The sequence below is a fragment of the Channa argus genome, chromosome 8 (genome assembly GCF_033026475.1).
Source record: "Channa argus isolate prfri chromosome 8, Channa argus male v1.0, whole genome shotgun sequence".
Classification (NCBI taxonomy): domain Eukaryota; kingdom Metazoa; phylum Chordata; class Actinopteri; order Anabantiformes; family Channidae; genus Channa; species Channa argus.
The window spans coordinates 13,651,164-13,676,447 of NC_090204.1; the positions used below are offsets into that span (position 1 = coordinate 13,651,164).

A 25,284-nucleotide genomic window follows, 5' to 3' on the forward strand; every position below is an offset into this window, starting at 1 on the left:
ACTATTTATATAAGTCATATATTGGTAGCAGGTATTTTACAGCACTTCTTGTCTCCTATCTGTGGTGTGGAAATAAGTTTAACCTGTCTGTCTGTTAAATTCCCTTTTTCTTCTGTCAATCTCATTTGCTTATGGATGCTGTCTCTTTTTTATTTTTATATTTTTGTCTTCTCATTCCAACATACATGTTGCACATGTACATAATCAAGTGTTTACCCACTTTAAAAATTGAGCTGTATTTTAGAGCTTCTGATTAGTAGCTGTTTGGGAATTATAGAATGTGTAGTGTCTATCTAAAATCTGAAAATCGTATTTATTTGTTAGTTAGCTATTTAATCTTATTTTAGGTTGGATGATGATTTTGTCTTTATGAATTAGCTTAACTCTGATTCTTTTTGTAATACAGTATACACGTATGAACCTTGGTGGTGCTGGTGGCATTTCATGTTTGTGAAGCTGGAAAGTATGAGTAACAGGAAACCCTTACTTCTAAAACAAAGGAAGAATTAACATAGTTTGTTTTCTATTTTCTACTTCTACATGTAGTCATCAGACAAAGAAAAGATAGACCAGCTTCAAGAGGAACTGCTCCGTACGCAGGTAGAGTACATATTGGTGAAAAGACTGGAATCTTTCAGTTTTCCATTTTGCAGTATTTTTAAATACTGGTTTAATTTTACAATAAAATAAAACAGAAAACTTTCTTATAGGCAAATGTAAATATCAATATTAAGCAATTATAATCCAAGACATCCATGGAAATTTAATTAAACTATACACGTAATTAAACGTTACTGTGGTAAAACTTACAGTTTCATTATTGGATGCTAATTCTGAATTTATTTCTACTGTTTATCTCATAGCTAAAATATCAGCGCATGTTGGAAAGACTGGAGAAGGAGAATAAAGAGTTAAGGAAAGTGGTGTTGCAAAAAGATGATAAAGGGATTCACCAAAGGAAAGTGAAGGTGGGACGCATCTCTAAACACACACAATAAATAGATAAATCTGCAGTTCTTTGCTACAAGGATTAGACTTATTCCTACTTGGGAATGCGTTATTACACACGATTGTTCAGCAGAAATTTGATGCTGCCCCAAGCATGTTTTGCAAGTGTCAAGTAAATGCTTTTATGGTTGTATAAAAATTCATACTGTATCATTAGGGTTAATTTTTGTTTGTCGTCTTGTAGAAATCCCTTATTGACATGTATTCTGAAGTTCTGGATATCTTGTCTGATTATGATGCCAATTACAACACCCAGGACCACCTACCTAGGGTAAGGGGCAGTCAAATTACTGTGCTCTCTTCTTTCCAAGAAGGTTTCTCTTGGTTTGTCAGATATTATAAATGCTCCCACTAAGCTGAGCCTCACTGAGGTGCTTATTGTGCAGTTTGTCTAGAGTGGGCTCGATTTTTATTAGTGCCTTTAATAAAAAATAAATGCATGTTTCCAAAATATATCTTGTTTATTTCGTTTTTAATTTCTTGATCTATCTACATACTGAATTCTAAACTTGTCGCTTTAGTTGCTAGGATGCTGTTCACTGAGTTTCCCCATTTCCTTTTTCTTACCACTGTCCTTTTCTCCACTCACCCAATTGTTCGTTTTGTATTTCAGGTGGTAGTGGTTGGGGATCAGAGTGCTGGGAAAACTAGTGTGCTAGAGATGATAGCTCAAGCCAGGATATTTCCTCGGGGCTCAGGAGAGATGATGACACGTTCTCCTGTCAAGGTGACATGTTTGTATAATTATATTCTTTATGGTGCTTTTTATTGTCAGTGATGGACATCTAAGCCAGATTTTAAAATTATTTTAACTACTGTTAGAGGATACATTCTTTTGTTTTCTAAATTAATGGTATTTCCAACAGTCCCCTAAGCAGACACTAAATACAACAAAAATCTCCTGTGCAGTTGATGTTTGTCAGTCTTTAACCTTAGCTTGTTCAGTTGTGCTCTGCGACCTTCATTGTTGTCCACAAGCAATTTTTACATTTTTTAAATTTTATTTAATTAAATTATTTTTTCCTGGCATAAGCGTGAAGGTGATAGATGATTACACAGGGGTAGGGTTATAAATAGGCTTCAGCCTACTCCCTTTCAGCCCTGCTTGAGAACATGAGTAATCTTATATTAGAGCTTTGACTGTATATTGTACACAAATGCAGTAATATGTGTGATGGATATTTAATTAATTATAAAGATGAATGATTGATTGAATGAGAAGCACATCGGCCAGGAGCACTCTCACACCCTGACATGTCTGAAGTTCTGGATATCTTGAAGCACTTGGTTGAGCACTTGGTAAAACATGTTGGCTCAAATCAACAGCCTTGGATATAAGCGACCACATCTGCAGTTGTGCAACTTTTGTGAAAAGTTGCAATCTGTGACAGGATTTTTATTACAACTTCATGACCAACTGCCTTGACTTAAAAGAGCACACAGTCGAGCAGTGTGTCTGGCTTTTGTTTTTAATTGTATTTGGAGAACAGTGGAGGTCTGTGGCACAGATGAACAAGCTAACCCACGTTGGAGACTGATAGAAATCAACTGTGAGTAGAGCCAATTCATTTTTTTATTTAGTGTCTGCATCTAATATAAAAAATGGCTGAAGTTATCCTTCACAAGAGGTTCTGGAAGAACGTGCCCTGTTTGAGTCTGACTGGAGACCTTTAATGTATTTTATACCCTTTCTCTGTTTCCTGTTTTTTCCTTCCTCCTGTCTGTCCTTGACAATACTCACTTCTCTCTGCAGGTCACACTAAGTGAAGGCCCACATCACGTGGCTATGTTTAAGGACAGTGGGCGGGAGTTTGACCTTACCAAGGAGGAGGATGTAAGTCTCAGTCATTCACTTTTGCCATCTAATGTGGATGAAGTGAATGATTTATTTTAGCAATTTATTATTGGCATTAAGGTGTTAACCTGTTTACACATTTATATCTGGCCTTATTTTAACTGTCCTGCAGCTGGCTGCTCTAAGGCATGAGATTGAGCTGAGGATGAGGAAGAGTGTGAAAGAAGGGCAGACAGTCAGCTCTGAGGTTGGACAAAATGCTTCAGTTAAAATAGCTAACAAAAAACCTACTTAGTCATTTATTTCTGTAATGTTTATTGGCAAAAATAATCTTTATTTAATTTTTATTTTTATCTCAGACAATATCTTTGAGTGTCAAAGGCCCTGGCATCCAGAGGATGGTACTTGTTGACTTACCTGGGGTCATCAGTGTGAGTATGCATTTTTACAGTAGTAAACTGTTGGCAGCATTTACAAATTTCTGTGTGTGTATGTATATGTGTATATATACATACACTATCACAAAAGGTTAAGGATATTCGACTTTCGGGTGAAATTTCAGAATGCTCCTTAAATGCACTATAACCTTTACTGGTGAACTTAATTTGACCACCTCTAAACATTTGAATGCACATGTATCACTACTTATTGCATAACATACTGTTCTCTAACAAGGTGATTAACCGCACAAATTACAACCTGAATAATGGATCTTGTCTGATCTATGAATCGACAACTAAATGTTCTGGTTCAATGACAGTTTCTATTCAAACATTCCTCTCATCATGCTGTTCACATTTGGACATCATTAGACCAAACCTAGCAATTTAGAAGTTATTGAGACATTGATATTTTTCATTGTTAGGTTTTTTTCAGTAAATAGTTTTGAACTCTTTCCATTTTCCATAAATTTCACCTGAAAGTCAAATATCCCCAACGTTTTGTGAGTGTGTTTTGTGAATGTTGCGATCACAACAATTAATTTAACCAATCCCCTATGACTGTGTGTCTTTCTCAGACGGTCACTACAGGCATGGCATCAGATACTAAGGAAACTATCTTCAGCATCAGCAAGGCCTACATGCAGAACCCCAACGCAATCATCCTCTGTATTCAGGGTGAGCCATTAGCCTGTCTTTCTCAATGATAAAAGTCATATACAGTATAAAGCCAACAGGTGTCATAGTTGGCAGGGAGGTGATTTTTAAAGGACTTGCACTAGTTAACTTGTTGTGTTCGTAAACAAAACATCCTTCATTACAGTTATGCTCTTTAAGATCTTCTTTTTTTTAAATCTATTAACTTCTCCTGTGAACTTCGTTCTGTGTGTTCAGATGGCAGTGTGGATGCAGAGCGGAGCCTTGTAACTGACTTAGTTAGCCAGATGGACCCCCAGGGGAAGAGGACCATTTTTGTCTTGACCAAAGTGGACTTAGCTGAGAAAAACCTAGCCAGCCCAAGCAGAGTAAGATTGTTTAACCGGTCATCTGGTCATTCCAGGGTGTACACTGCCAATACAGCACAACCCATATTAACTTATTATGCCATGGTACATACTAATCCTGTTGTGAAAGCATGCATCTGTCTACATGACTTAATTATTGATTGTCAAAGAGGTAAATACAGCTTTTTTTCTGTTTTTACACACCCCTTTTAAATGCTGTAATATAGCCTAAGTAAAGGAGTTAATTTAACGAGTTCAGCAAACTAGTGCAGAAAGCACCAAACATTATCAACTATATGAGAAGCAACTATATGCAGCTGCTCCACAAGAGGGAGCTAAGCTCTTATATTGTAACTTGCTAGTGCCACAATAAGCCAGTGTTTATGACGCTTTTAGTTTAAACTGGAGGAGCCTGAGAATTTAAATCCCTTATTTCATGTCAAATACTTTGTTTCACATATCTTTTCAGATCCAGGAAATAGTGGAAGGAAAGCTGTTTCCCATGAAGGCTTTGGGCTACTTTGCTGTTGTAACAGGAAAAGGTAACACACTTAATGACGACTTTCAGGTTAAAATCACATGACCTGAAAGTCACTAATATTGACACTTGGGGTTCTTTGTGGTTCTTTGTTTGTCGCATTTTTCTAGGAAAGTCTTCGTCTTAACTAATCTGAATACTAAAGAAAGAAGAAGAACTCATAATTATATATGTAGACATTATATGTCACTTGTAAATTCAACAATATTATTTTTATGCATAAAATCCAACATTTACAGATTTACCTGCAACTTTTTCTGCTGCATATTTGTGTGTAGGGAGCAGCGGTGAAAGGATTGACTCCATTAAAGAATACGAGGAAGACTTCTTTCAGAACTCCAGATTACTAAGGCACGTTACACCTGATTCAGCAAAACTGAATATTAAACTGTATTAAATAATTAACACTTAATGTATGCATTTAACTAGGGATGGCATGTTGAAGGCTCACCAGGTGACCACAAAGAACCTAAGTCTGGCTGTCTCTGACTGCTTCTGGAAGATGGTTCGGGAGTCTGTTGAGCAGCAGGCTGATGTCTTCAAAGGTAAGAGTGCATTTGCTGATTCATAATCCTTTTATCAGATGCTTAGGTCAAATGACCCTTACAGTTTCAGGTATGTTTTTATGTGAATGGATATTATCAGACTTAAGTTTAGCACCTTAAGGGAAGGTGTCTATGCACACGGAACCTTTACCAATAAGTCTTCCACTTCCGGGTGTTTGCCTCGCTTATTCCACACTGCCACACTTCTCTGCTGCCCCCAGTCCTGTCTTCCAACTACAGTTAGTCTAGACAATCACAAGCCCATTGCTAATGGCAGAGGAGATTTATGGCTGTGAGACTGAGGTTCCCATAAGCCCATTGTGTGGTGTATCGATCCATAGCCCATCAAATCACACATTGCCGGGCTCCATCCTCCAATCTTGGCGCCACTGTGGCCCCACAAAACAGCAATTAGCCTGATCTCAACTGTGGATAGGGGACTGTAGAAGAGAATGGCAGACTTGGTGTGCGTATGCATGTGTTTGTGGCTCAGTCTGTGTCTGCTGCTGTGTGCATATGTGAGCACTAAAACTTTTGATAAAGAACATTTGAGCTGTCCTATTCTTTGTCCTCCTAAGAGAGTAAGGTGTTCAAAGTCATACCTTCTTTTATTTAGTGATAGGCTTCATTAGCAATATGAAAGCAGCCTGTATGCTGGGGTAAAACGAAACAGGCCCTGCCCCAGCATAGTCATTTCTGTTTGATGGAGTGCAGCGTCAAACATGAAAAAGTCATAAGACATACAAGCGATATTTAAACTTAAAGTTTGGGCAAATACTGTCAATGTCTGTCCTATCCCTAGCATCCCGCTTTAACCTGGAGACTGAATGGAAGAACAACTACCCTCGCTTGAGAGAACTGGACAGGGTGAGGCACATAAACATTAATAGTATGAAAGAGTATCATAATTAGTTGTTTTCAAAAATGTTTTTAAAAAATATTAGATATTATTAGATTTTAAAATCTTAGTTGAAATTGACAAGTGTGTTGTCATAAGAGAGCAAACAATAGGTTTGATCAACATGAAAGCTCACCACAGGCATACAGTATTTATCTAAATGTACTTTAATTGAAATACTTTAAAAACTTTAATTTTGCAGAATGAACTGTTTGAAAAAGCCAAGAATGAAATCTTGGATGAAGTCATTAGTTTGAGTCAAGTGACCCCACAGCACTGGTAAGTTTATGATAAATGACTGCATATTTTTATTAATATTAATAACATTGTACATATAGTATACTAGGAGTATAAACTTTCCAAATGTAGCATTTCCTCTCTTACTTGAAGCAATTGTTAGTTCTCACAATGTAAATAGAGATAATCATTTTAGCGTTATCCGTATTCTGTTATATACTGGTAGGTTTTGATTATTGGTTTTAACAAGATGGCACCTCTTGCAAGAACTGAACTTTGCAAAATTGTCTACATGGTTATTTCATTTATTTGCTGCTACTCTAGCTCCATCAGACACGAGTCTATATTTTTAAGAGCAAACTGAAGGTCTTTATTTGAAGGTATTTGTACCTGAATGTGTAGTTGTATCTTAATCCTAATTAAGAAGACTTTGCTAAATGAGATGTACAGTATGTGTGTTGTTGTGGATATCCCCAATGTGCATGCCATCAGTACTTCTAGATCAATACACTGATGAATGGCCCATGGATGGGAGCAGGGGTGGCCCCGTTAGCCAGCCAGCAGCCAGCCACCATTATTGGAAATAGCACTTATTGACTGTGAGGAAGAGTAGCCTGAACAAAAGGAAAGCTTAATGAAATATGAGCTTGCATTTCTGATAAGTGAGAGAGGTGCAGCACTGCTCTGGTCTCAAGGGGACTCGGGGAGGGTTTTGTTACCTTGTCATGCTGTTTTGGAGATATAGAGTTGGGAGGCTGTTAGCTGCTAAGTGTTATAGTGCAGCTGTATTGGAATCTGCAGTCAAGTGCTCTAGCACTGACTACAGAAGTGAAAGCAGCTCAGCCAACAATGATTCTGCTTCACTCATTGTTTTCCTACCCCACTGGCTCACTTAACTGAACTGAAATGAGCTGGGTAATGAAAACCAATGTTTCTAGAAGATTCTAACCGGTTTCAGTAGATCCATCTCACATTCATATGAAGTGATAACTAAAATCTAAAAAAGATGTCGACATGTATCCAAAGTTTGTAGAACACAGAGGATAAAAAAACACAACAACAAACTCCAGAGCCAGGTACTAATTGTTAAACTGTATCTCTGGAAATTACATGTGTTATCTTGTACTCTTGTAGGGAGACCATCTTGCAAAAGAAGCTCTGGGAACGTGTTTCCACCCACGTTATTGAAAACATCTACCTGCCTGCTGCCCAAACAATAGACTCAGGTACCTTTAACACCACTGTAGACATCAAGCTCAAGCAATGGACTGACAAGCAGCTTCCACACAAAGCTCTGGAGGTAAACAGACATTCTGTCTTCATATAGCCATGTTTGTTTAAAAGTGAGTACCTTCTCCTTTAATTTCATGTTTTTTATGTAAAAAAACATAAATCATCTGACCAAAGCTGGTCTTAGTATTAGGCAAATACAACCTCCAACAATATCTTCAAACTTTTTTCAATGTGACATTTTTAATTTAACAAAATGAAGCCAAAAAGAACAAAAAATGTAACCAATACAAAGTACCCCCTTACTGCTTGCTTTCTGCAATGGTCTTAGGGAAACAATTGTTGCTGCAAATCAGTCTCAGGCTCTACAGGCCTTACCGAACATGTTAAATGTTAAAGTCCATGACAGCACAATTGCAAGAAGAAGACGGGTTGCCATGATAAAGCCTCTTTGAATATAGCAAAAGACTTCTGAACAATGTCCTATGGATACAGGAGACCAAAGATTTTTTGGCACAAGTGCTCAGTGCCATGTTTGATGTAAATCAAGCACAAGATTTCAGCAGAAACATGCTATACCCACTCTCAAGCATGGCATTGGAAGGGTGATGAATTAGATTTGTTTTGCAGCCACAGGACCTGGGCGCCTTGCAGTTATTGAAGTGATCATGAACTCCTCTCTATACTATAGTATTCTATAGGCAATTGTGAGCCCATCTGTCTGACTGTTAAAGCGTGGTCAAAATTTGGTCATGCAAGAGGACAGTGATCCAAAGTAGACCAGTAAATCTACAACAGAAAGGCAAGACCTCAACCCTATTTAAATCCTGTGCTGGGACCTTAAAAAGGCTATGCATAAGTTAATGCTCAAAAATCTAGATTGAACCAAAGCAGGGTTGTAAATAATGGGGAAAAAAATCCTCCACATTGATGAGAGAGACCAGATATATAGTCTTCATAAAGTCTGTGAAGAAGACTATATATCAGGGCGACTGTGGCACAGGAAGGTAGAGCGGTCGTCCACCAATGTTGTTGGTTCAATCCCCAGCTCCTCCGGTCACATGTCAATCGTCCTTGAGCAAGACGTTGAACCCCAACTTAGTTGCTCCCGGTGAGTGTTAGCCAGCTACATAGCTGCTCCCCCGTGTGTGTGTGTGTGTGTGTGTGTGTGTGTGTGTGTGTGTGTGTGTTTAATAAGTGTAAGTGTAAAGTGCTTTGAGTGGCAATACGTAGCAAAGTGCTATATAAGTAGTCAAACTATTGAATCACAGCTTAGGATTGCTGTTGTTTTTATTTTTTCTTTTGTTTGTTTGCTTGCTGTATGTTAAATAAATTATGGCATGGCGAAAAAAGTTGTATGATGTTCGTCTGAGGTTCATTTGCAATACTAAGACCTGGTACAATCAGATGATTTTTATGTTTTTACACAAAAAACAATTAAAAGGGTGGGGGTCCCTACTTTTGAACATGACTTTACATCTGATCATATTATAAATTACATTGTTAAAATGAAATATTAAGTCCTGGAAAAGATTGAATTATTTTCTTTGTTTGCATGAGTTTTGTCTTTCGTTGTCATTTAGCTATACATGATACTATATGCAAAACTGAAGCATTACTAAAGGATTTTGTATTTTAATTACATTCATATTTTGTATTTCAGCAATGTTTCTGTACTTATGGTTTTTAGTCCCTAATATTTGTTTCAACTGCTGTGTTGCAGATTGTAGAATATTGTAACAGATATTCAACCAGACTATGGTCTTTTATTTATATGGTCCTTCTCTTTTCGTAATATCTTCTGCACCCCATCAGGTTGCCTGGGAGACACTGCAAGAGGAGTTTGCTCGCTTCATGGCTGAATACAAAGGTAAAGATCAGGACGACATTTTTGACAAGCTCAAGGAGGCTGTGAAAGACGAAAGCATCAAGAGGCACAAATGGAATGAGAGGGCCATGGACAGCCTGGTAAACACACTGCTCTCTTGTTCATATGTACACGTTGATTTAATCTCTCTTCTAACAGGAAAGATAATCATGTGCCCTGAATTATAAAGAAACTAGTCTCGTTGACATTGTTGCTTGTTGCAAAGACCCTTGGTTATAACAAGCATTATATTTTGTGTGGGACTTATATACATAGCCATTGAATATCACCCTAAATAATAATGTGATTTTTTTTTTTCTTTAGAGGGTAATCCAGCACAATGCCTTAGAAGACCGTTCCATCACAGACAAGCCCCAGTGGGATGCAGCAATCCAATTCATGGAAGAAACCCTGCAGTCACGCCTCAAAGACAGTACGTTAGCCATAATGACCTCATACCACTCCTCATAATTTAGCTGCCAAAATGTTTATAGGGCTCTTTAGATATGTTGGAAAATATAACATTAACATGGTTCCAAGATCATTAGTGGTCATGGTTTTAAAAATAGGTGTTGAAAACCAACAAAATATAGGTGTTGACCAAGAAAAAGCTTTTTCTCTTGATCTTTTTGCAATAAGCCATCTCAACCCTTTTTTCCCAAATTCTTCAGATTAGTGAGTAAAATGTAATTTTTAATTTTTATTTTCTCTGGTTCTCCATACAAAGCCATCATTCAAACATGGCTCAGTTATAACCATTCACTACAAAACAAACTCTTCCATCTGTGTTAAACATACCAGTTCATAGGTCCAGCTTGGCCTATTGTAATATTGTAGAGATCACATGTGGGGGTTAAACATGTTGCAAATTAAGATGTCAAAAGTAATCTTTTTTTTCTGTAGTGTCATTTCTAATATGTTCATCACTTCCACTGTTAAGGCTTGGCTTTTATAGCACCTCAGATTCATAATGCATGATCTCAAAGTTGTGTGAAAGGACACCTTCAATAAATTTGAACTTGCTTCTTTTGGTTCTACTTTAGGTATTACATGTATATAAATGGTATTAAACTTCCCTATATCAAAATATCTCATTACTTCTAGGTGAAAAAATGCTTCCAGATGACATCATTTGAAGGAACCTTCAGTTCAGATTATGTCATCTTGTTGTTTATACTATGGCGTTTGTAATTATGGTCAACCTGCTCTTCCAGAGCTCCACCAGATGACATGGTTTGAACTCCTAATTCTAAAAAAAAAACTCCCCCGGGTGATGTCATCTGGAGGAGTTTTTCAGCCAGAAACAGAGAAATATTTTAATATAGTGAAGTCAGAGGGAAGTTTAAAAGTATTACACCCAAGCATTTACAAAGTAAGCCTTTACGATTGAAGAGGCTACTTGAGTGGATAACATATTTCTTTATCTTTTAAGCCTTTTGTTTATCTTTTTGTTTTTCTCGTCTTGTAGCCGAGTCAGTAATCAAAGACATGGTGGGTCCTGACTGGAAACAGAGGTGGCTGAACTGGCAGAATCGCACACCAGATCAGGTTAGATCGTAAGGGGTCTCCCCAAAATTCTTGGTATAACCACTTTTGTTATAGAGGCACCACATAAACTTTAAATAATCATAAGGCAATACTACAATAAAATACAAAATACTGGTACATTGTAGAGCCAAATAAGTATCAAAACTCACTCTTTTGCTGTTTAAACATAACCAGCTTAAACTGAACCATCCCTGGAACTGTCTTAGTGGAAAAGAGGTAACAATCAGTTTGTAAAAATGGTGCTTTCTTCCTTTTTTCCTTTTAGCACATTCGTAATGAGACGAAGAGTGAGCTGGATCGTTTGCTGAAACTGCATGATGACCACACAGCCTACTTGGCTAATGATGAAGTCACCACAGTTAGGAAGAACCTGGAGGGACGAGGGGTCGAGGTTGACCCTGTTCTGGTGAGATCAAAACACCCGTGTCTCAAAGCAGCCAATTTTAAGTTCCATTATTGGAATTTATTTATTTACTTTCTTTTTTGATTTGTCTTTTTTTTTTTTTTTTTTCTTTCACAGTCATAACTTTTACAGGCTTTGTGCTTCTGTTTATCATATCTGCCGCCTTTTAACACTGAGTGCACTAACTCCTTTTCCTGGACAGATCAAGGACACCTGGCATCAGCTGTATCGCCGACACTTCTTACAGAAGGCGCTGTCCCACTGTAGCCTCTGCAAGAGGGGTTTTTACTATTACCAGAGACACTTTGTTGACTCTGAAGTAAGAAGGTTTTCTTAAGTTGTCTTTCTTTTCCACCTTGTTCTCACTTGTAAAATCTGTCATTGTGTGGAATGGAAAAAATAGTATGCCTGCATCTTTTCCCAGTTGGAGTGCAATGATGTGGTACTATTCTGGAGGATCCAGAGGATGCTGGTCATCACAGCCAATACTCTCAGACAACAGCTCACCAACACTGAGGGTAAGCATAGGGATTTGGGTAGATGACATTGATCTGAAAGAAGGTCTTAGTGTCTAACTCTTATTTACTTCAAGTGTCTTTTTTGCACTTTTTATAACGAGTAACGGTATTGTAGAAATGTTTTACTTGATTCATCTAGGTTCAGTGTATTATTACTATTAAATGAGCTGCACTTTAAACCAAGGGTTGGGTTCAGTGGCCAGAGCATTTTTTTTTTCAAAATGTAATTATCACCGTGAGCAGTGAGATGAAACCAAATAGTTCAAAGTGGTATAAATATTTGTTGGTCTCATGATTATGATCAAATGTATACCTCCTGTTAAGGTAGTAATCCAGGTCATTGATAACTAAAGAAAAATTTAGTATATTATTGTTGGAATAATTATTGATTTTTATGCTTTGTGTTTGTTGTGCTATTTTTCTTCTCAGTTCGCCGGTTGGAGAAAAATGTGAAGGAGGTCCTGGATGACTTTGGGGAAGACCTGGAGAAAAAGACCCAGCTCATCACTGGCCGCCGAGTCCAGCTGGCTGAGGATCTCAGTAAGGCACACAAACACTGAGAAAATACATATGTACACTTGAGGCCAAACTTAAAATTGTTGGGGGGTTTTTGTTAAGTTTTTTTTTCTTATATGAAACTCACACAAACATAGGCTCCAGAATAACTTATTAACTTGGGTTTTCATGTATTCAGATATGCTTACATGGCTCAACTTAAGATGTATTATATGTCACATTACCATTCTAAGAATTTCAAAGTTGGCAGTAGGTGGCACTATGGCTCTAGGAAGCAGTTTAATGTAGCAGTATTCATCCACTAGATGAATCAAGCTGATACGGTATGGGCAAGTAAGTAACTTGGATGTTAACTATTCGGCTGTTGTTTATGCTTCAATAACGCGTTTTAATTTCCCGACCAATTTAAATGCCTTAATCTACAATGCATTTTCCACTATGTCTATGCTTTGCATTCGTGGATAATATATTTTAATGTTTTCTTCTATCTTTTGGGAACACACTCACAGCAATTTTCCCTAAATCAAAATCCATCAAGATTAAAGTAAGTCACACATTTTTCTCCAGTTATTGAACTTTATTATCTTTATTTACCAAATGTTTTTGTCAGTGAGGCCCTAAGCAGGTGATCAAGGTGATGAAGATCCAGTTTAACACAAGTTTATTCATCACATGTTTTTGGCCATGAGGACCTCACCAGGGTGACCTTGATCACCTACATTGCTATGATGCCTTTATTGTGGTGAAAGTCACCCTGGTGAGGGCCTCATGGCCAAAACAGTTGGATGAATAAATCTCTATTTAGCTGGAGAAGAGTGTGTGACATGCTGTAATCTTGCCAGATTTATTTTAATATATATTTTTATGGAAAGTATGGAATTTTGAGTGTGTGTGTGTGTGTGAGAGAGAGAGAGAGAGAGAGACTAAGATCGAGATCAGTATCAGCAGTGTGCTGACTGTCTCCCTGTCAGGTGTAGCCAACAGATTTCTCTCTGTTAAGGAAACGTAGCTTATTAAACACATTAATAAAGGCAAGCCAAGGCTCTCGCTTTCTCTGTCTCTGTATATCAGACAACAAAAATGAATCCTTTCAAAATGCCATTTGAAGATTCTGGATTAGTCAAATATCTACCATTCAACATGATTGACACCCACTTTCTAAATTTGTCTGCTGGCCAACCTTACTGGTTACTGTACAAGCTGGATTTAAGTTATATTAATGTATGGAACTTTATATTTTTATTCACAAAAAAATAAATTATAGGTTTAAAAAGTCCTTGTTTTGTAAAATATCATTATCCATACCCAAACACAAAACTGGTTCTGATGTTCATTTGTGGAGTATATGGATAGGATGTGGCTTGCATGAGTCAGACCACCAGTATGGTTTCAGTTTTGTGTATTGATTTATTTTTAGAGGGTGGATTGATGCATACTACTGAGGCTACTATCTAGCTACAGCAAACAACTGTTTGTTTGTACTGCGTAATAGTGTCCTGTATGTATTGTGATAGTGAGCTCATGTACTACTTTGGCACTGTGAGTTTGGAGTTATTATCTGCAAATTTTTACCTTTACAATAAAGCCTCCTATTAACAGATAGTACATCAAAGGTTGATGTGTCTGCAGCTTTGGTCTTACTCGGCAAAACTCTGCTTGCTAAGGAAAGTCTGTTTTCAAAAAGCAGCAAATAAGCATTTAATAAAGCATTAAAGCCCCTGACAATGCCTGCATGATCTAAATGTTGGGGATTAAAGGCCATTATAAATAAAAAATACATTTGTCTTAGCCCTAACAAGTTTCTCAGAAGGGAGAAACTATTTTGCCAGTGGTGTGAAAAGTCTTTCCCCAGTACAATTTCTTTTGTTTTAAGGTATATAGCATGAAAGTTAAAAAAAAAAAAAATAATAAAAAAAATAAAAATGCCAGAATGGCCTTTATATCGAAAGCATTATGCATTATTCTGGAAAAAACAACACACAAGTCTTTAGTGAAAATGCCTATATAGTAATGGTATTTCTTTGGTAGGCTTTATTTGCAGTAATACTAGGCTAAATGCCTGCTAATTATCTAGCTTTTTTAAATAAACAACATCAAATTTGTGGGTGTTGCTCGAGCCTGACATACTTAAAAATTTACCCTGTAAAAGTATCTATATTATATTTGTTTAAACTCTTACACGCGCACACAATCCCTTTTGTTTCTCTTATTCATGTAGGCTTTCAGGCTACTGATAGGGGACTCGTGTTGTAAAGGCCAACAGGTGCATGAGGCAAGACTTGAGTGGTTGGTCTGTGTGTGTTGGTTTGGTTGACCAAGACTTTATCGCCCTAAGAAAACACACACACTCCCCATTCATTTACTTTTGTCTTTGTTACTACCAGTGTAAACATGGACGTATATATGTGTAGTCAGATCGTATAAGAACAGACTGCTATAACGCCTTGTGTGTTTGAAATTTTGAAAATATTCAGTCAGAAAAACACAAAATGTCTTTCAAGCCTACCAGAACATGCAGGTACATTCAAGGTACATAGAGGGATGTATAAAAAGCCTTTTTTGACCATGTAAGATTAAACAGGGAGCTGTTTTTACCTTATCTGCAGTGGATTCTTGTTTTCCTAGAACACCAGCAAAGAAGCAAGAACATGGTCATGTGCACAAAGTCCTCTTTCCATTCCACACACTGTTATGAATGCTCAGACCCACCTGGCCTTTCAGGCAAGTCGACTTACCCATACAGAAATGATGTACCAACTTCCCACTATTGAAGTGTCTCTTCTGCAGTAGATGTTAGCATGCGTTTGGAATTAGGGCTGTACGATATGAGATTGTAAAGCATATGACGATAAAAAACTGCTTTTGTTTCATTATAAGCTATTAGTCAATTTGGAGTGTCACAAATCACCCAGTTTCTGGCAGTATTTTTGATTATTTGTATGAGGCCTAGCTTTCTTCACATGACAATCAAGATGGTGCAGCAACATGAACATGGACAGTGAAGGTGACACAGAACAGGGTAATTTACAACAATAGGTGTATGCAAAAGCCAGGCAGTGTTTAGGCAATATCATAAGAAGTAGCGCGTCTAATTTTTTTATCAGCCAAAAAAGAAATGCCACACCACTGTTCAGATCTCTGCACTGGCTGCCTGTAGCTACCCGCATCAGGTTTAAAGCTCTGACTGTTGCCTACAGAGTGGTCAACTCAACAGCACCTGCCTCCCTAACCTCCCTCATCCAGGCCAACATTCCCTCCCGCCCCCTGCGTTCTGCCAATAAACAAACAAAAGCTCTCATGCAAAACTCTAGCTCAGTGATCCCATAATGGTGGAACCGAGCTACCACCAAAACTTTCCATACCTTCCTATGCACTTAAATCTTTTTAAAAATACTAACTGTTCTACTGTTCTATCTTGCATCTCATCTCACTTGAAAGTCGCTTTGAATAAAAGCATCTGCCAAATGACTAAATGTACTAGAAACTTTAAGGCTGAAATTTCTTTCTTGCGTGTACTCAATAATTTTTTTGTCATTAGTCCACCACATCTTAAATTTTAATACAACTTTGACCATTACTTTAGTTTTTATTAGTTTTGTAGCTTGGCTTTGTAGCATTTTCAGTTTGTACAAATCTTTTATCATCAGAAGTATGAAAAATGGGCAAGGAGTGTTTTATAAAAAGTTATAATAAAATAATGTCTTGATAAATTCAATTGCAAAAAGCCAGATAAATTCTATTTACAATTGCAACATTTGTACTAGATGAATGTGAATTCATTATTATGTTGATATACTGATAACTGATGTTATTGGAATATGAAAAATTCTATATGGGGTATAAGACTGTGTTCGTGTTGAATAGCCTTAATTGGGAACTGACAAGGGAGCCTTTAAAAACTTTGCATGCATACACACAAGATACAGTCTTTTCTTCGCTTTACGAACTGCTGGAACCTGTCTGGCCTTGCGAATTCTATGAGACAAGTCAGTTCCTAACTTTAACAATGAACAATGATATTCCCACCTCCCAGCACTGAAGACTGCCCTCAGTGGATGTTATTGCAGTCTGTGACAAGATCCTAAAAACCCACCTGGTTTATACACACACGCTTTTCAGTCTATTCTTTGTTTACTATTAATATTATAGATTGAACAACAACTAAAGCATGACTGGTTCTGAGTCAAAGTAAATTCTTGACTGGCATGTTAAATTTTCTGCCTCTACACAGATGATCTGTCTTAAGTCTGGTGTTAAAACCACAGAGGAAGCTTCAGGTTCTGGATCAACATCATTACCAGCTGCAAGTACTAAGTACAATGATCAAAGCTGTAGTATTCAAATATTTCTTTTGCCACAGTCATTTAAAAGTGCTAGGAAATTAAACAAAAAGAGAAATAATATATTTTGAAAATATAGATCACAGCATCCCCTTATGACTCTTTATTTTAGGGTGACGGAAGCTTTTCTTTTCCATCTACCAACCAAATGTAAGTTCCACAGTTTTAGCTTTGTGAGTCTGTCAGGTTGAGTTAGTGGGTGAGTGGAGGATCTGCATCATTAGTTGTCTTAGACTTTGCAGAGAGCTGTCAGTGTAGTGCAGCCTAGCCCTGTGTGTGTGGGCATGGGTATGTGAGTAAGTCCGTCAGGACATGCCTCAAAGCACAAAGTAAGGACACTTCCATAGGTCAAAAGTTTAATACTTTAAAGTTCATATTACAAGATGTTCTGCGTGAAAACATTTAATTTGTAGTGTTCTTAAAATGTAGAAGGTTTCAGTCTTAATATTTGTTATGCATTTAGGTTTTTAGAGACTGGTATCTATGTTTAATGAGTGGTACCACTCGAGTCGTACCTGAGAAAATGCATCTGTGTAAACTGTGTATTTCCAGAAAATTGAGAAGTCCATATACACTGTTTTTATAAGACATGAAGACATTTATATACATGAGGTAGGTTCAATCTTACTGAAAGATATTTGAGCTATTGGTAGGCATTAACCTGTGGTCTGTAACTTAAAGGACTGAATATATTTTAGATTTCTTTTTTGTTTGTTTTGATTTGTTTTAAATCGGGATAAGGACCCTCAGTTTTAGCCACACACAACTCTTCCTTCATATGGAATGATCTTATTTTTCTGTCTGTGAAACAACCTTCATATGTGTACTATAAATATATTTTCCTTATTCTTTAGTCCAAAAGGTCAGATCACCCCAGGCCCAAGCTATGGCCTGAACCCACAGGTCAGCCAACTAATTCCAAAGGCTACTTGATCTGGCTGAATCTCTCTGTAGCTTTTTCACTGTGAAATTCTGTCTGACTGACCCGGTCTTCCCTTTACTCTCCCTGACAGAGGGGAAGAGAAAAGCATGGGGAAACATAAAGTAGAGCCCAGCTTCACCTGACAGTATGTCCTATAAGTAATGGATGAAAAAGAGAGAACACTGGGTGGCAGGAGAAAGGATAAACACACTTAACAAAGGCAGAAATGTGTTCCCAGGGGCAGTCTGCTGTTAAGCTCTATCTGCCCCTACTCGCAGACGAGCCCAGCATTGCTCAGGTTACAATGCAGGTCAGGTGTGTGCGTCAGCGATCGAGAGCATGAAAGCACTGAACTTAATGAGCAGTACAATGTGCGTTGCAAAGAGGTGTGTGTTTGTCAGCGTGTGCCAGACCAGCTGTATGGCACAGTGCCATCTCTGGAGCAAAGCCCGGGACTAATGTGCAAGAACAGGCCTCTAAGGAGACGACTGTGATGTCGCTTGACTGCTTCATTGCCTTTCCTAGAAGTTGTGTTTTGTGTGTATGTGTTGTACTGGAAAAAGTGTTGTGATGCCTGGTTTGAGAAAGTGGACTACACCAGAGTGTTTCTAAAATTACAGCCATATTGTGAAGTATTGGCTGTCATATTTAATACTAAAAGACACTTTGCACTCTGAAACATACATCATGACTGCACTGTTTTGCCCAAAGCGTTGTTTCAGCAACATATGTAGCATTGTATATTTTTAATTTAAAACAAATTGAGCAGCTGTCAGTGGGATTTAATGCTTATGTTGACTTCAAGTTTATATCAGTTTGAACTCTTTTTGTTTGCCCAAAGTATTAGTTTTTAGTTCAAAGCTGTCTATGTATGCATAGCACAGTTTTTTCTTTGTGACCAGAGCACGTTTCTCTTCCCCCCCCTTTCACTCCCGCTCTTTCTCTTTCACATGAATTTGCGGTCTATGAAAGGGAATAGGTGCTTCCCGTTTGTCTATCTTGTCAGATTGATGAAGAAAGCACTTACTTAAGCACCTGCATGAACACACTCACGAACATAGGTCCTGTTATAATTGTGAGTGCACTCATTAGCACAGTGCATTCACCAGCTCCTTACCCTAACCTTAACCATTACCACTACATGCCCCAAAAGACACGTGTTAACCTACAAAAAGTCCTTTAAAGTTCTTTAACTTCAATCAGATGCTGAAAGATAAGAGTTGTTCAGGGATAGCTGGAAGTGCACCTATTGAGGATCCGCATTGGCCACCCCGGCATCATTAGCTCTTGTGTTCAAGTTGAGATTAGCTTTGAGTATAAAATCTTTGGGAAAGAGATCATGTGAGTGGAAATGACATAGCGTGTAGATATACTTTATATGTGCCCATGTGCACATATTACCACATTCATTTTTAAATGGCAAATTTAACTGAATGTAGTGTTGTCCAGGCAAAGATACTGTCAATATACTTCGTGTTGGCTGACTATAAGTGGAGAGACAGCTAGTTTTCTGTGTTATTGTGTTATTGACAGTACATCTCTCTCATTAGACTTTTAGTATTAGTATCATTATAAAGTGCATTTAAGATAGCAGCCTCAATTGCTCCCAATTTTTAGATTGCAGTTTATTTTCCAGATACCAAACTCAAGTCCACTAATACCAGACTTTGTAGATTTTAATTTTTTTATTATCAAATGAACACCTGGCCTCTGCACAACCTTTTAAAATACGTTCCATGCTCATGAATGCAACAATGTTCATAAAGTTATCATTTTCAGCTTTTGTGTTTAAACTCTTTGAGGGTTAAGGATTAAAGGTGTCAACAGACGTTGTTCTGTAGAACAATGATAATGTGTGAAGTGTTTGCTTGTTTGCACATGCAACCACTTTCTCCTTTTACTTTTTCTTGGGTAGAAGCAGGATACAATAAAGCTGTGGTTGTCTGGGCTTGCTCACCGGAATGCCCTCTCAGCCTCACGCTCACTTCGTTTCCTTTCATGTACTCCCCCCTCCTGCTCCTTTGAGCAGCCTCCTCCAGAGTGATTAGTGAGGGCTCAATGAGAAGTGTTCTGTTCTCCTCTGCTGTAACGGATGACGTATCATCTTGAGGTAGTGTCTGCCTACGTTCAGGGGGAGAGAAGCTGAAACTACCAGCGTGATGTTGGTGTTTTTGCACAAATTGTACAGCTGGCTCATGTTTTCTCCACATACGGAGAACTAGGGGAAGAAGGTATTCATGCTTCTGTTGTTTTAATGGCGATGCAAAAAAATAACCATTTAGAAAATCGGCAAGTGTGCACATACACGGTGAGCCCAGTGTTCTAATGTTCTCCTGCTTAAAACACAAAATTGTTCTGAGCATCTCATAAACCACGATACACGTTTTCTTGGTTTCACCAAGCGAACATGGAAAGTTGGCTACTTAATGTTGTTAGTACCTAATTGTGAATTATTCTGAAGATGACCATTTTTTGCAATTTTTGAAAACTTTTCTCCTTCCACACCTGAACAACATTCAGTGTCTTCTTAAACACTATTTACTCTTGTTCCATAAAATAACTTTTTCAGGGGTCACAAATGCTACCTTCCTATAATTGGAAAACCAAAACAGCGTTGAAGACGCTGTTTCGAATTTATCCACATCCCTCTAGACATGGTGTGAGTCAACTAGTCTGCAGATTGGAACGTGGGGGAGGTTTCTTTGCAGTGGTAGTGGACCGCCTGTCTGCTCTTTGGCACGTTTAAGGCTACTGCCCTTATACTTCTACTTTAGTGTGACCTTTCATGAATTTGAATGACTTCATCTGTTTTTTGTTTTTTTCTTCATCTACACTCTAGTCTACTGTTGCCACTTTCTCTAACACACTGTTCAATGGCTTTTATTCTTTAGCTCTCTCTTTTTTCCCACCACTCTTGATCTCTGCAATACTCATTTTCACTCTTCCTGACCACCGTCTTTATTGTCTCTAAACTAAATTGAAGGTAGTTAGCAGTGGGGATCTGTAAACTAAGAGGCTTTGTCATCTTACAATAAAAGTTTGTTTTTTCCCACAAAGGGGAAAACCTTCAGGCTTCAGAGTTGCTGCCAAATCATCCATTTTCTCCCCAGGAGCGGCAAGTACACAAGCAGTAGATCCACAGTTGTCATAACACTCGCAGAAATGAGGCGGCCCTTCCAGCATTTCCTCTAATCTTCTTCATCCTGTTAACATTGTGTAAAAGTGATTTCCGAAATGAACAAACTACTACTCTTCTATTGCAAGTCACCCTTAATATCTGCAAATGTTTTTTCTTTGTTCTGTCTCCATTACTGGATTAGTGAAGAACAATGTCAATGCAATTTCCATATATAGTTTTAAAAATTTTATCAGCTTATATTTTTTTATAATATAGTTCATGGAAGTTACATAATAATTTATACATTTAGCTTTAAAGTCTAGAGACATTGATACATATTCCAGTTTCTCATAGTAGTTCAGGCCTATCAGCTGCAGTCTATGCACTGCAATGTTTCTCTGTGCTTCATTGTTTCTGACCATCTCCTGTCTCCTAACTTTGTGTTTCTGTCCATACAAAGACAGTAGAAATTTTGTGTGTGTGTGTGTCTCTCTCTCTCTCTCTCTCTCTCTCTCTCTCTCTCTCTGTCTCTCTGTCTCTCTCTCTCTCTCTGTCTCTGTGACTTAGGCTCTGCGGCAGGATATAGAGTGTCGAGGTGGTCTACGGTTTTTGGTGCGAAATCTCCTCCAAAAGGCTTTTGGGGTCCCCTGTACAAACCCCCAGTAGACAAATGCGCAGGGGACCTCCAATGGAGGGTTGTGCACAGGATTATAGCTACAAAGGATATCTGGCTCACTTAGATCCTAGCATGGGGACAGGCTGGCCTTTTTTTGGTCAGAGAGAAACCCTTCAGCACCTTTTCATGTAATGCAGCAGGGTGACAGGACTATTTTCACTATTAGAAAGGTTGTACCAAAGCTTAAGAATCCACTTTCCATTCCAGTGTCATTGTTTGTTTTTATTCAAAGGTACATCGCCAGTAAAAAATCAGTTCTTGTTCTGGTTAACTTTTTATCAGGGCTTGGTAAATTGAGTGATCTGGAAAACCAGGAAAAATTTTATCCGGGGTCAGGGTTCAGTTGACCCAGTACAAATGATGAGCGGGTTACTGCCGGCTCGTCTTACAGTTGAGTTTGTTTTTTATAAACTCACTAAAGCTGTGGAGATATTTGAGGATATGTTGTATAAATGAGGAAAGAAGTCGTACCTTAAGAAGAAGAAAAAAATTCTCTGTCATTCTCTCTCTCGCTCTCTCTCTCTCTCTCTCTTTTTGCTTGCGCATTTACTTCTTTGTTTCCTTCGATTCAGTTATCAAAGAAGTTATCCGTCTTACTGTTTTCACTTAAACTCTGCAAAACAATGTCAGTGTTGTTGTTTTTTCCCAACTACTGAAAATGAGAGGTTCCCTCCATCAAATTTTCAACCATTCAGCTGCACCCATTTAACAAAGTTACAACGCGCTTCTCTTGCCATTTTCCCATCATCCATCTCTTCGATCTTATTCCCTCTCTGACTCACTTCCTCCTTTCCTCCCTTCACATTGATTAATCCATCCTTCCTCTCGTGTCAAGAAGTAGGAGTGTTTTTGCACGGACATCATATTTAGCCATCCACTTTCTAACAGGCACGCTTTAGATAACAGCGTTTGGTAAGGGTGTTATTGAAAATGACTTGCAGCACTTTTTCAATTGTAGATTATTATAGTGTTTTTAATTACATCTTGCAGTTAAATATCCGTTAAATATCCAACATTGAACAATTTGTTATTTGTACTTTCCAGTCAGCTGTTGAACAATCTGCAGGTGATGTAGCCTCTATCTGAAAGTCCTCCCTAGGCACAAACTCAGGAAATAAATCCAGTGGACTAAAGTAATAAAGAAAAGGAGCTTTGTGTCTTTTGATGACAGCCGATCAGGAGGTGATGATGGAAGTGGTGATAATTCCTATTCCTCAGAGTGAGAGGAAGAGCAAGTATGGGAAAATAGGAAAGAGAGAGAGAGATGTGTGATGGGTGGAGGGTCATTATAGAGGCTTCTGTTCGCATGTTTCCAGCATAGCATGGCCCCCAGGGACCCATTCCCAATGATCCTCTTTTCACCCCCCTCTCACACACACCCCAAGATCTGACAACAGGTGGTAGTTGCTTTGAGATAATGGGAAAACCATACATCCCAATTCTGTAAGAGTTTTAAAAACTTTTTTTGTGTTAGGATTCTCTCATGTCAGGACCATCCTATCCTGTTTAAAATTTTTCTTTGATTTATTGGTGTCAATTTTATGGATGTAGAATTAGTTGAATGATTTTAGGAATAGAATATACTGTACTGGTTTAGTCAGTTTATTTTTGTGTTTTTGTGTTGGATTTCCTAGTTTCAAGTAAACACTTTAAAAGTAATAGTCCCCACATTTGCAAATATAACCAGGGTCCAGGGAGTCCAGCTGATAGGCCTGAGCAGGCCTTTATACCTGGCTCAAAGAATTCCAAGTGTGTTTGCTATCTTCTCATTGTTATGTGGATGTAAAGGTGTGAGGGGTACAGAGAAGCAGGGAGCATATATTTACCTGAAGGCAGCAGAGGAAGTGGAGAACTGGACTCTGTCGTCTTGTTTTATTGGGTGTATTGGGTCAACACCATGTCAAGACAGCACTGAGACAAGGTGATTAAAATGGATCCTGCATTTTGGCCCTGTTCGAACACAGCTGAATGTATGTTTTCAAACTCAAGCGTGTGCATGCGTGTGTTTTGTGTGCACAATGTGGAGTTTGGCATTAGTTAACTAGTCCACACACCTGTGGCTGATCTCACAGAGGGGAGTTTCTGAGTTTCTCTGAGGGGATTATGACAGGATCTCTTTTTAAACCAGACTTGTCAGCCTTACATCCTCAGGCCCATGAGGGTTTGGGAGATTGATTGCCACTTATCCTCAGCATAGGCCTCCATTTTAGTACAAAAGGTGAGTCTTGGAAAACTTCAGACAATTGATTTGCTTGATGGGATTTATACACAGGTCATAAGTAGACCTACTGTCTCAGACCTGTATATTTAAAAAAAATAGAAGGGGACGTAATGGTGACTGTTTACTGTTACAGTCAGATCATAAGGTAGTCTGATTTCCCCAGAGAAGAGACTGTGAACTTTAAACTTTCTGTTGTATTATTTTTCTCAACACCTAAATCCGATGTGTCCTAATTTTTGTCACCACTATGCTGTCCTACAAATATCTGGTGTTCACAGGTACAAGCAATGCATGTGAATAAAACATGCAACGTGCAGCCTAAAAACAGTCCTCACCTGGCCCTGATTTTGTTTTGTCTGCCCTCAGTCTGACCCCAAGCTTTGACCTGTTAAGACCGAAGTACTATATGTCTTTCCTCAGGTTAGACTTCTCTCCCAGGCATCTGTTTTCTAGATAAGAGCTGTGAGTATGACGGCTGATTCATTGCTCTGTCACTGAGATGGCGTTTGGGCCGTTGACATCCCGCTCTCCCTGTATCCATGTCTCCCATGCCTGAGTTTTTATAGCATGACAATCCAGATTTAGTGACAAATCAAGTGGCATGCTGAGGAAATAGGCTTTTCTGTTTGTTACATTAAGAGATCATTTTTCAAGTACGGAAACAGCAGAGCATTTAAACATTCAGTCCAAAACTACGCTGTGACCTTGACAGTCATGCGATATAAAAAGTTTCTTTTTGAATGATGACAGCTTGAACAGGAACCAAACCCTAAACCCTACTCTAACTCTTGACCACACTGTGCACTGCCATCCTGTTGTCAGCTTCAGTGCAACATGCTAAAGTAGCCTCAACCTTGGCACAAAATTTGATCCACTGAAGCCTTTCTGTCGCCACTTCTTCATAACAAGGGCTCTTTCTTTACTGTTCCCTCCCTTTTACATCCAGTGAAGAACAGTGGCGAACTCCCACAGGAAGAGGATTAGTTTTTTCTGTTTCTCGCTAAGTTGCAGGCCTCTCTCTCATCTGTTTCTCTCCTCAGTTTTTGCTCTCCTCTGTGGTGGCTACTTGTCCAGCAGGGACATGCAGTTTCACAGTCTAATTACAGGTCAATTAGAGGCTTTCTGGCTCAGCCCTCCTTCTGCCAGCTTCTTCTACAGAGTGAGAGTGAATGAGAGATCATTTCATGTGGAGATCAGCCGAGAGAAGGGCTTGAAAGAGGGGATTGGGGGAAAGGGCTCCCGTCTCTTTCTCTGAATGGGCCGGAGTCCCTCCACCCTATGCAATTCATACAACACCCAGCATCTTTAAAGAAGGGGCCTCTGGGATAGAGGCCAGAGGATTATGGGAATATTCATGACCAGATAAAGGGGTGAGCGGTTGAATGACTGTGTTTTGGGGCTCATCTCTTAGGTAAACAGGAGCCTAAATGGAGTTTTAGATCGCTACTCCCACCGCTCAG

At 38.5% G+C, this 25,284-nt stretch overlaps 1 protein-coding gene across 5 annotated transcripts in view; it reads left to right on the forward strand.

The window, feature by feature from the left end:
• opa1 (OPA1 mitochondrial dynamin like GTPase) overlaps nt 1–25,284 on the forward strand; it is a 40,352-nt gene that overhangs the window by 8,921 nt on the left and 6,147 nt on the right. For all 5 annotated transcript variants that reach the window (XM_067513098.1, XM_067513101.1, XM_067513100.1 and 2 more), the window contains 22 exons: nt 547–600; nt 864–968; nt 1,193–1,279; nt 1,622–1,735; nt 2,762–2,842; nt 2,976–3,050; nt 3,163–3,234; nt 3,822–3,921; nt 4,138–4,268; nt 4,717–4,789; nt 5,064–5,136; nt 5,215–5,330; nt 6,133–6,197; nt 6,431–6,507; nt 7,600–7,765; nt 9,511–9,663; nt 9,887–9,995; nt 11,031–11,110; nt 11,376–11,516; nt 11,716–11,832; nt 11,938–12,031; nt 12,461–12,571. In XM_067513098.1, the coding sequence (XP_067369199.1) occupies nt 547–600; nt 864–968; nt 1,193–1,279; nt 1,622–1,735; nt 2,762–2,842; nt 2,976–3,050; nt 3,163–3,234; nt 3,822–3,921; nt 4,138–4,268; nt 4,717–4,789; nt 5,064–5,136; nt 5,215–5,330; nt 6,133–6,197; nt 6,431–6,507; nt 7,600–7,765; nt 9,511–9,663; nt 9,887–9,995; nt 11,031–11,110; nt 11,376–11,516; nt 11,716–11,832; nt 11,938–12,031; nt 12,461–12,571 (2,194 nt within the window). The remainder of the gene's footprint in view (nt 1–546; nt 601–863; nt 969–1,192; nt 1,280–1,621; nt 1,736–2,761; nt 2,843–2,975; nt 3,051–3,162; nt 3,235–3,821; nt 3,922–4,137; nt 4,269–4,716; nt 4,790–5,063; nt 5,137–5,214; nt 5,331–6,132; nt 6,198–6,430; nt 6,508–7,599; nt 7,766–9,510; nt 9,664–9,886; nt 9,996–11,030; nt 11,111–11,375; nt 11,517–11,715; nt 11,833–11,937; nt 12,032–12,460; nt 12,572–25,284) is intronic.